Raw genomic sequence first — 12261 nt, forward strand, 5'->3', positions numbered from 1 at the left:
CTGTAGTCTTTTGAGGTCAGATTTAGAAGCTGAGCTGAACCAAACTGTGCAGAAAATGGATTCAATGATGGCGAAGTAGAACTGTTTCAGCAGCTCCTGTGGCAGGTTAAACTTCCTCAGCTGGCAAAGGATATACAACCTCTGGTGGGGCCCCCCTGGAGTCAATGTGAATGTCTCACTTCAGGTCCTGAGAGATAGTGGTGCCCAGGAATCTGAATGACTCCACTGCAGTCACAAGTGCTGTTCATGATAGTGAGTAAGGGGAGTGCAGGGGGGTTTCTTCTGAAGTCCACGATCATCTCTACTGTTTTGAGCGTGTTAAGCTCCAGGTTGTTGATAGTGCACCAGACAGCCAGGTCTTTAACCTCCTGTCTGTAAACGGACTCGTCACCAAACTTCAGGAGCTTGACCGAGGGGTCTGAGATGAAGTCCACAAAAAGGATCCTCATGTAAGTCCCCAGTCTGTCTAGGTGTTGCAGAACATGATGCAATCCAATGTTTACTGCATAGTCCACAGACCTGTTTTCTCTGTAGGCAAACTGAAAAAGATCCAGCAAGGGTCCAGTAATGTCCTTCAGGTGGGCCAGCACCAGTTTTTCAAATGACAAAATGAAGGGACTTCACACAGCTCCAGTGATCTGTAGAAGTTCTGTGTGAAGATTGGGGCCAGCTGGTCAGCACAGGATTTCAGACAGGCTGGTGTAACACAATCTGGGCCTGGTGCTTTTTTTCTTTTTTTTTACTTTCCTTTGCACACTTTCTTTGCTCACTTTCTAAAATCCACACTGTGGTAAGTTTGCACGCTAGTACTCTGTTCTTTCTAAAAATCCTATATGTAGTAAGACTTAGTATTTAAATGTTAGGCTCTTTGCCATATCCCTTTAAAGGATTTTTTCTTGATTCCAAGCCTTGAGCTCTTCCCCGGGCCAAGGCCCTAACAGGTAGGTTGGGTATGTAGCCTAGGCCTAACATCCCAGGAGTAACTCCCATGGAAATGGTAGACTTGGTACTTAGCGCTCACCTTAGCACTCCCCTCAGCATGGCGACATGGGTATACTGTTCCCCATAGCGACCCCTAGAGGACGCAGTTTGAAGTTCCCTTGAAAGGGATTGTCCCAGGATACAAATCTAACCATAGTTCCCTTAACAGGGAATGAGGCACTGCATCCTCTAGCTTCCTACCATGCTTTAGACAAAGAAGTGAATGACGTGTTCTCCCGGCACCTATTTATCTATAGTCGCACCAGTAGTGACGTCAGGGGCCGTCACCGGCCAACATGTTGGTGTTTTTTCATTATATGCTTCAGACACGGGTCATGACAAGGCTTTCCCCATAGCGACCCCTAGAGGACACAGTGTCTCGTTTCCTACTCCGGGAGCCATGGTTACATTCATAACCTGAGATGATTTATTTGTTTAAAAATACAGTAAAAAAGTGAAATATTATTATAATGTAAAACTGTTGTCTATGTGAATATCTGTGATGTGCAGCTGTATTTTTTAGCATTATTACTCTAGCGTTCAGTGTCATATGATCTTTAGTAATCATTCTGAAACATAGATTTGCTGCTTAAGAAACAGTTCTGATTGTTGTCAATGTTGAAAACAGTTGTGCTGCACAATATTGGTGTGGAAACAGATGAATAGAAAGTTCAGTATTTATTTGAAATAAAACATGTTTTTATACACCAGCACTAACTGAAATACTCTTGTACTTGGTGAATTCCTTTTAAGTCTAAAGTCTGAGGTTAATAGTTATAGCATCTTATCATACTCGTTACAATTCAAGAGAGGGAAGGGCTTTGGCTGAAGGCTATTCCAGGAAAAATAAGAGTGAACGCATGATGTTATAAATTATCATCCAACATAAATGTGACATTTTGTGTGACATTGAGCTTTTATACTTCTATAAAAATGTCATTGGAGATGATAAATACATCAATCAATCATTTAGTCATTAAAGTTGTAATCACTGAGCAGATTCTGTGCAAGACGTTTCAGATAATGGGACTAGTGCTTCAACACTTCCAGAGACAGTAGGGTGCATTCAGATGGCTTTATTAGAGCATGCACAGATATGACTGGTTTAGAGCTTGCAGTCTGAATCAGAGCTGATAAAAGCGCTCACAGGAACAGATGGTGTCAGGATGCTCATACAGCGCTCTCCGTACAGCACCTTCTGAAACTGAAACATGTATCCAGAGTTTATATTCAATAAATTAAGTAAGGATTGCATGAGGTGTTTTTCCTCAATGTTTTCTCTCTACACTTACATTACAACCCACTGCGCTGCTGGCTGACCTGTGGAGAGACGTCCCAGATGAGTGACCAGAGCCAGGACACAACTGGAGAGGAGGAAAGAACCACACAGCTGGAGGACACACCTGCAGACGTCTGCTGTACACCTGACCACACACACACACACATCTGGAGCTGTACTTATTATGCAGGACAATAAAGTTTTTATTATATATATATTTATATTTTATATACATTAATATTTTTTATTTATTGTTATTATTATTCTATTTTTTAGTATGTTACCATGTCACTCCAGCTGTATGCTTCATTAGATTGGATCTCCACAACTCGACTGCGATTTAAATTCAAAACCACATCATCCCGTTGTACAGCATCTGCACTGTAGGAGAAACAATGACAGGAAATAACGGAGTGCACAAGATCAAAATAAATATCACATATAAAAAAAAAAAACAATGAAAACATGACACATGACATTACAACAAGCTAAATATCTCTATTCTTACAAAAAGAATACCATTCAAAAGTTTGGGGTCGGTTTCTGAAAGAAGTCTCCTTTGTTCATCAAGGCTGCATTTATTTGTTAAAAAATACAGTAATTAAAAAATATATATTATTATGATCTAAAACAGCTGTTTTTTATGTGACTATCTGCAGCTGTATTTTCAGCATCATTACTCAAGTCTTCAGTGTCTCATGATCTTCAGAAATAATTCTAATATGATGATTTGCTGCTCAAGAAACATTTCTGAACATTATTATCAGTGTTGGGAGTAACGGCGTTCAAGTATAACGGCGTTACTAACGGAGTTAAATTTTCAGTAACGGAGTAATCTAATTAATTACTTTTCCCATCATTGCATCGCCGTTATCTTTACTGAGAATGTAGTGTCGCGTTTCTACAATTTGGTTGAATAAAGTGCGAGGTGTCATGCTTTGGCTAGTGGCTGCACATCAGCTGCCGGACACCGTTGTAAATCCGATGATGATTGGCTGGGTGTGCGGTGCCCTGCTCACGCTCTGACAACCACTAAACACAAGACGGAGTCAGCGATAATCGCGTTCTCGAACTGGAAGTACCGGGAATTAAAGGCAAGAATGTTTCTGTAACATGCACGCTATGCCCAGGAAAAAAGACTTTATCCACGTCTGCCTCAAGCAACTCAAATCTTATGAACCACCTCACATCAACACATGCTAACATGTTACTGTACTGAATATTTAATGCTGGGTTCAAACCAGACGCGACTTGCGCGAATAAATCTAGTTTTAAAAGTATTTCATGCGAGAATGTAGAAGTTTTAAACTCAAATAGCGTCTATTTAAGAATGTGTTTCGCTGATTTTCGGAGGTTGTCTATTCGCGTCTTTGCATTGATTTAACATTGAAATCTCTCGCGCCAGACGCTCTATTCGCACCATAAGAGTTGGATAGTGTTCTGTTTATTGTGCAGTAACGTTAGGCCTAATATATAGTTACAGAGATTTGCACTAATGGCCAGGTTTTTTGCATTTGAATTTCATTTTCAATATTTATTTTTTATATGTTTTATTTCTATGCATATCATATGGCAGGCTGCAATCTATTGAGTTCAAGTAAATACAACATTTTCTAAAATACTTATAGTGTTTTTATTCTTCAATCAGTTAATATAAACTAACCTTTTCCACTGGTGGCACTTGCGCTACTAACTTTTTCAGTTACTGGCGCAAAACATGATTTGGTCACACAAATTATTTATAGTAAGCCGCTCTGGATAATAATGAACAATAATGAAACTGTATTGCATACAGATGTGCTTTTTATTTTACTTGCCTTCTTTTAAACCACATGCCTTGTTCTATTTCTTACAGTACACACAGTGCATTGCTCCGTCTTGTAGCTGGGGTTAGAATGGCCCTGGTGCAGGTCGTACAGTGGGCCCTGTCTGAAATTGTTTAATTTGTACTGTATGTTCATTCATTCATTTATTTATTTGTGCTATTTACCCAATGGTTACGTTTTTTAAGTTTGTAGGTGTCTAATTCAGAAACTAATTTAAAATAGCATTGCATAGTCTTCACTGTAAAATAAAATACAGTCAAACCAAAATGTATTCAACCAACATTTCTCACATTATCACAGTTTATTTGCTATAGTTTAGAAATTGGTAATAAAATATGACAAGAACTCAGAGTTAAACTGTGTCAGAACAAATTCCTCTTGATAATTGCAGATAACTTTGATAAAAAGATATGTAATGGAATCAACAAAAACTTCAGACAACTGTCAGTATGACAATATTTACACAAATATCAATACTTTGTTGAACCGTTACCAAGCAAGCAATGCTTAATTTGGTTCAGTCTGTGGTGTGAAAAGGTTGCATTAGCAATTAAAGAAAGAAACACATGCAAAACATGGTCAGGTCCCTAATAAAATATATACTGTTTATACTTGTATATATACAATTTCACTGGTAGTCTCCAGTATGAAGAATTTTTGTGTACAATATTTCACAGATCAGTCATTTACTTTCATTTTCATACATTAAAGACACTGACAGCAGAGCTAGTAAATTAGGCGCGTTCACTTTATGAGACAATGAACGTATCCGATGATACACATCCGATTTGTTTCTCAACCCTTTACTTTCACTTAAGACATAACCACATACTTTTTCGAACACAGTTTCCAAGACGGGTATTTTGACATACTTTGTATTTGTTGTCGGTACAATAGCAAGAAGACTTTGAGACGCGTCTCTGCTTGCTCCCTGAACACCAGAACACCGCGGTGCTGAATTGAGCTCTTTCGGTTTTCGTTCTTTTTCTGTTTGTTTAAACTGCGATTTGTATTTGTTCATTCAGGTGCAGGAGGATGCGAACGTCCTGAAGGAGAGCTCGGTTCAGTGTTGTTGTCTGTGAGACGCGGCTCTCTCGTGCGCACCGAACACAGAGCATATGCGACCCTGAGCATTATGGAACATAAAAAATAACGTCACAGTTACTTTGCTGAGTAACTTACTCTTACAATGTGGTAACTGAGTTACTAACTCAGTTACATTTTAGGAAAAGTAATTTGTAACTGTAACTAATTACTTTTTTAAAGTAAGATGACCAACACTGATTATTATCAATGTTAAAAACAGCTGTGCCACACAAAATCTGTGTGGAAACCGTGATACATTTGATTTTTCAGGATCCGCAGATGCATAAAGTTTAAAAGAACAGCATTCATTTAATACTAATTTAAACTGTTGTAAATGTAACTTACATGTAATGTGATTTATAGGAAGCGTTAGGGATAAAATCCTCATTAAACAATCCACATTAAGGGAAGACTTGCCCAAATCATGTTTTCTGTTCTAACTAGTCTGAAATATTATAATTTATGTGTGCCAAATCATATACTGAAGTGTTAATTTGTTCATGCTTGGAGCAAATATTACCCACAAAGCTATATTTTCTTTTTATATCCGAGTATAAGCATACGAACATACTACACACTCAGCAATGAAGTACATCCTTCCAGTCTGTAGTTAGGGTTTACGTATGATCACTAGAATCACCATCATGTCAAACCCAGCCATCAACAGAAGCTTCTGAGTGTTTTTGTAATGGGACACACCTGTCTGCTATAAGTCCGTTTCCCGTGTGGTATGAAAACACCTCGTTTCTATGATAAAGTCCATCTAAAATAGCACAGCACAAGCATTCTGTCATCGTGGATGTTCAAGATATCGTGTCCACCCTCAAGTCAACAGGAGAAGTTACCCACCGGTTTTGCGCTGTAACTTGATTGGCTGCCCATAGAGCCAGATTCCATTGAGAAGTTCGACTGCGTAGGGAACAGCTTCAGCGTGCTTATAATAAACACATCCATACAGAGCCTGCTGTCCATCTCTGAAGATACACACCTCGTCTACCGGCCCGGCCTGAAAACATGAGTTTGAGAAAAGGAGCACACACACATTAAAATTTTTATAATAATTACTAAACAAGTAAATTACCTTTACAGTTATAAATGACACTACATAATTAGAAAAATATTCAAATCATTAATAATAATAAATATATAACCATTAAAATTGTGAAAAATAAATAAAACATTGATGAAACTACTACTACTAATTAGGGGTGTAACGGTACGTGTATTCGTATTGGACCGTTTCGGTACAGGGCTTTCCGTACGGTGCAAGTGTGTACCAAATGACCGAATGCAATATTTTGTTTGCGGAACATATACATTTTCGTGTTTCCAAACGAACATATTAAGTGGCGGAAGTCTTCGCGTTCAGCGCAAATCCCGCCCTGCAGCTGATTCTAAGGGCTGCGTGGCGTGAGCGTGGTGTTTCTGCTGCGTGTCAGGTGCGTGACACCTGCTTCGCGTTCTCTGTGTCTTTACACACCAGAACCGTGCCTGACGCGGCGCTGGCGCGCTGCTGCTGCTGTAGGTGACATAGAGGGAGCCCGCCGACAGACCAAGGATCTTGTCTTCACGACAACAATATCTATACTTCATGTTGAGCATAAATATAAAGCCTACTGATAAAGGACACCGTCAACAGTATTGATGGCAAAATAGACTATGTTTGACGGGTGCAGTATGCCAGTGTGTCACCGGCCTAAGGTTTTCAAAAGGCATCACGTGAGTGTGAACATCACTACAACTAGGAAAAAAACAATTGTAATTCAAACACAGCTCCCGTCGGCATTTAAACAGACCTTTGCTCTTAATTCAGATCAGGACAACACAATAACGAAATCTGAGCAGGTCTCAAAACTGTTGTTGCTGCAAAGTTATATATATATATATATATATTTTTTTTTTTAATATGAGCAGGTCTACAAGCTGGGATTGGTAATGCTGCACTGTAATCATAGTTATTTATTTATATTTTTCATTATATTTTATTACACTTCTTATTTCAATCGCCGGAGTACTGATCAGCTGCACCTACACCCAGCAATCACCTTCAACTATAAACCCTCATCACGCCAGTACTCCGACGTTTGGTCTACCGTCCACACAGCTAAACAGTTGCCAGACTCCTCTCTACTAAACTTGTGTTTTCTCTGCCCTCAGATATCTTGACCTTACTTCTGTGAATTCCCCTTCATTGTCTCCCCTTGCTACTATAGCTGGACTCTGAGCTTTCTCCCTCAGTGACTTTATATTCCCCGGTTTCATTACTCGTCTATTCTGTTTAAATATCCCATCTTGTTCCCAACTCTCTGTCGCCACCCTGGTTTGTGACAGAAGACTGGACCTACAACAGACAATTCTATGGATCCCCAGTCCTTCTGCAGGAGCTGGGTAACCTTCTCCGTGTCACACTCGCGTCAACATCCAATCCTCAATATGCCTCCGCCAGTCCCATGGCACTGCCTGCTTCCTATGCGGGGAAACCAGCTGGATGTGGCGGCTTTCTTTTGCAAGTTTGTTATGGTAGCATTTCTGTTTTCACTACTGTCTGGGTGTGTCCAGTGTTATAAATAACTCTTACAAAGCTTTCACTAATCACTTGAAGTCCGTATTTGATTCCGCTACTGGTGAGATCTCAGTCACAGATCAACTGCTGGGGTTGCATCAAGGAGAGACATCTACAAGTGAGTACACATTCAATTTTGGACTCTGGCGGCAGATGGAATGAGGCAGCTCTCTTGAGGGCCGATCGCTGATTTTTATGAGGATTCCACAGGACTGGAAAACTTCATGTTGAAAGCCAACCACATTTCACAACACCTAGCTCCCTGCCAAACCGAAGATGCCATTAAACAATCTGGCTCTCCTGCCAGCTGCCCTCCAGTACCTGAGCCCATGCATATGGAGTCTTCCTAACTATCTGCAAATTAACGCAATCGCAGGCTTGTGGAGGGACACCGTCAGGTTTCTTCCTCGCTCATAGTGAGCCCTAAGCCAAATGTGGCTCCAACGATGCCATCGGATTATGTGGCGTTCCAGGATGTTGTCAGCAAGCAGGCAGCCACCAATTTACCACCTCATAGGATATGGGACTGTGCCATAAACCTGCTGCCTGAAGCTAAACTCCCCAAGGGTAGAGTGTACCCGTTGTCCATCCCGGAGTGCAAGGCTATGGAGGAATACATCCAGGCGGCTCTTAATCAGGGATTCATCCAGCCATCCAGCTCACTTGCTGCCTCAAGCTTCTTCTTTGTGGGAAAGAAGGACGGGGGCTTGCGGCCCTGCATAGACTACAGAGCTCTGAACTCCCAGACAGTCGAACTCCCAGATAGTCAAACTCCCCTATCCACTTCCCTTGGTCCCTGCCACCCTTGAGGAACTGCGTGGAGCCCACATCTTCTCCAAGCTAGACCTGCGGAGCGTCTATAACCTCATTGGCATCTGAAAAGGTGACAAGTGGAAGACGGCCTTCATTACCCCTTCTCTCCTGCCACTCCAGGTACCGCAGAGAAACCCCGTCCTCGGGAGATCCTCGACCAGCCATCAATATACCAAGTCAAGGACATGCTGGACTCGCGGTGACTGGGTGCCCTGCTTGATTACCTGGTTTACTGGGAGGGGTATGGACCAGAGGAGCATTCCTGGGTGGCCCGGGACAACATCCTGGATCCCATGCTACTGAAGGAATTCCATCGAGTTCATCCAAATCGTTCCGCACCCAGAGGCTGAGGTCGCCCTCGTAGTCGCATCATGGCATCAGGAGCTGCCCCTGGAGGAGGGGGTAGTGTCAGGGATTCACCATCACACCCACCTCAATCATCACCTGCACTTGGTCCCAATCACTCCCGATCTCAATCGCCGGAGTACTGATCACCTGCACCCAGCAATCACCCACAACTATAAACCCTCATCATGCCAGTGCTCCGGTGTCCGATCTACCGTTCACACAGCTGAACAGTTGCCAGACTCCTCTCCACTAAACTTGTGTTTTCTCTGCCCTCAGATATCCCCACCTTCCTCCTGTGAATTCCCCTTTATTGTCTCCCCTTGCTACTATACCTGGACATGGCTGGGGAGTAACGAAATACATGTAACGGCTTTAAGTATTTAAAATACAAAATGAGTAACTGTATTTAGTTATAATTACATTTTAAATGAGGTGTAAACAGATTACAGTTACATTTGAAAAGTATTTTAGATTACCAGGGATTTAATATTTAAGTAAACAGTTTGGGGATTTCAACCAATACAGCGACTGATTCTCTGTTGAAACAAAAAAAAAAAACTACGTGCAGAGCTCTATCAGAGAGGCTGTTCATTTAGCAAGTCCTAGGGAGCATGCATACATGCTCATCATCATGACACATACATTCTGCTAGAATTCACACTTTGTATTCAGATCCATATGAATCATGCATGAAATAAAAGTTTATGAAGTCAAACGATAGCTTTATGTGCTTTACAGTTGAACTTGAAGTCTTTATTCATTCGAAATGTTCAATAATAGATCATCTTTGGCTCGGTAATGCGAGTTCATGATCCGATTCGTGAACAGATGATTCTTTTGAGTCAATCTTTTAAAAGAATAATTTCTTTTGATTACCAAAACCAGTTTGGAAACCAATGGTTCACAAATTGGATAGATCTGAGGTGTAGGGTTCGCAAAATCTTTTGTGTTTTCCAGTCGGGCTTCCAAAATATATAACCGCATTGACCGACGGGCTATCTTGAATAGTGATATAAAATTCCTAATTTGATTTGCGTTGTTCGCTCGCTTGAAGGGTGAAACGGATCGTAGTTGATCGTTGCACATGTTTCTCTTGCCGATTCAAGCGTTTTAATGTTCATTCGGAGCTTGCGTGCACTCATTCAAAGCACACGCTGAGAGCAGCGTTTCCGACAATGTGCTTAAACATGATTGATTTATCTTTCGCGTATCCTCAGAATAATTGTCTCTGCAAGTACTCTCATAAACAGTCGGTTATGTCTTAAATTAATGTATACAGTGGAGAAAGAAATCTCCTGTGCATTATTATACTGGATCCGTGCACTCGGTCTTAAAGGGGCAGCAGCCTTTAAATATCTGGTGTTCCATTAGTGCCACCTGCTGTCAGAGAGTAACATTTGTCTCATTCACAAAGGTAAAATCGGACCATTTTGTTTTTACTTCAAATTTTTTAATTATACAATCCAAATAACATGTATTTAGCATCTTTTTTTTTTGGATAGTAATTCAAATGGTTTCCTCTGATTTAAAATCGAGCACAGACATTTTTTTTTTAAATGTAAATATTTCTTTTAGTTGTATGAATTTTTTTTAGTTGTATGATGTATTTAGGATTTGTTTTAAAATTTCAAGTTAGTTTTATTAACATTTCAATTTCACAAACAAAATATGCAGCATTTTGTCTAATAATAAAAGGACACATTTTCATTTATGTCTTAAATCTTTTTGTAAAAAAATAAATATATAAATAAATTGTAAGAAAATTGTATGGTGTATGTGAATTTTATTGCATCGTAAGTTTAAAGAATCGTGACATCCAGATATGCTAGTGTTTGCGGATCATGCGGATTTGTCCACAGTCAAGTTCAGATGATGTCTTTTTTTATTTCAGGCTATTTCATTTTGGGCAACCAAAACCTGGACTACCAGGGATTTTGAAACAACATTACTTGCGACCATGGGAAACGAGCCCTGTCAATTTTGACTCCGCAATTCTTTTACGACTCTTTTTCACTTAAAGTTTGGTCCATTCATTAAACAAATCTGTTGTATAACTTTGACAACTGTGCCAGTTGTTCTGGGTACTTTTATTATGTGTTTGGTGTGTCCGGATTCGCTTTGAAGTTTGGAATGCAGCTTGAAACAGGACGGAATCCCAATAATTGTTTTCAAATTGAATTCATATTAATTGGAAGATTTAAATGACATAACATTTTTTTTTTTGTTGTTGTTCATAGAAATTCTGTGGAAAATTGATGTTCTTAAAAATAAAATGCAAAGACAACACAAATCTTATAGCTGGTAGATGTCGGAAAGCATTAAAAACAAGACATCAAGTTAATATGTTCTTTTGTGTTTCAAAGTTTAAGTTTTTCTAAGTATTCTAAGGTATTTAAGGTATTAAACCTGAGTAATCTAACAAAATATGTTACTGATTAATTTTTAAAGCTTGTATTTTGTAATCTGTAGTGAAATACATTTTAAAAGTAACCTCCCCAGCCCTTTACATGAATTATGTGCATTCTCCCTCATTGACTTTATATTCCATTACAGTTTCATTACTCATCCATTCTGTTTAATAAATATCCCATCGCCAACTCCATCACAATTTAAATAACACCAATAATAATAACTAAAAAGCTAATGCTGTAAACTCCAGTAGATGAGCCAAAGACATATGGGCTGCAAAAACAGATTTGTCAAGAAAACCAGACACTGCACATCAATAATCACTGGAAGAGTCTCTGAACAGGTGAATGATGATGATGATGATGATGAGCTCACCTGCAGGAACAGCTCGAACAGAATCTCCTCTGTCACACAGCTGTGGATGTTCCCCACGAGGATCGTCTTGTCGAGATCTCGGTCTCTATCAAACATGCTCTGAAGCGACTGAAAGGCTGTGGAACGGAAGCGCTGGGACATTTTTCCCGGTTAATAAGGGCGCTTTGTTTTGTCGTGATGAAGAGGATTGCGACAGCGCAGTGCTGCAGTCAGCCACCAGAGGGCGACAGAACACGCGTCATTCCTGAGAGATAAACATCCCGCTCACAAGTGCTGTTGCTGTTGGAAGCCACTTTTCACTCAGATAATCGCCTGTGTGGAGTGACGTCATTCACTTTTTTTATTTTGATTATTTTATTATTAAACAGAGAACACATAACATACAGAGCACAGCATAAGACCGTCAGTGTAATACAATGTGTGACATTAATTAGTAACAGGGGATCTAAAAATAATGTCATAATACTTTAAACATATTAATGACTTTGTTTTTTAACAATTTCAATGAAGATATAAAACAATCAAATTCAGCGAAAATACCTTAAATATTGGGGATGAGTTTAAGCATTTTTGTTTATGTA

General features: G+C 39.8%; 1 protein-coding gene across 2 annotated transcripts; it reads right to left on the reverse strand.

The window, feature by feature from the left end:
- Positions 1-2042: 2042 nt before the first annotated feature.
- rbm11 (RNA binding motif protein 11) lies at positions 2043-11973 on the reverse strand. 2 transcript variants are annotated; one of them, XM_059542633.1, is made up of 6 exons: positions 11681-11973; positions 6022-6178; positions 5872-5935; positions 2545-2641; positions 2274-2405; positions 2043-2185 (listed from the first exon to the last, which is right to left on the reverse strand). In XM_059542633.1, the coding sequence occupies exons 1-6, from the start codon at positions 11819-11821 to the stop codon at positions 2087-2089; spliced, it is 690 nt and encodes a 229-aa protein (XP_059398616.1). In that variant the 5' UTR covers positions 11822-11973; the 3' UTR covers positions 2043-2086. The 2 variants fall into 2 exon arrangements, with proteins under 2 accessions (XP_059398616.1, XP_059398617.1); XM_059542634.1 differs by lacking the exon at positions 5872-5935 and having other exon boundaries at positions 2545-2636; positions 11681-11972.
- Between the last annotated feature and the right edge of the window lie 288 nt (positions 11974-12261).

Source organism: Carassius carassius, chromosome 47, assembly GCF_963082965.1.
Source record: "Carassius carassius chromosome 47, fCarCar2.1, whole genome shotgun sequence".
Lineage (NCBI taxonomy): Eukaryota > Metazoa > Chordata > Actinopteri > Cypriniformes > Cyprinidae > Carassius > Carassius carassius.

Excerpts from the sequence above, each read along its gene's own strand:
- rbm11 (XM_059542633.1), bottom strand. The coding sequence starts at position 11,821 with ATGTCCCAGCGCTTCCGTTCCACAGCCTTTCAGTCGCTTCAGAGCATG. Across the intron at positions 5,936-6,021 it reads CAAGTTACAGCGCAAAACCG|ATGGACTTTATCATAGAAAC; the intron begins GTGGGTAACTTC and ends GTGCTATTTTAG. Across the intron at positions 2,406-2,544 it reads CATACAGCTGGAGTGACATG|GTGTACAGCAGACGTCTGCA; the intron begins GTAACATACTAA and ends GTGTGTGGTCAG.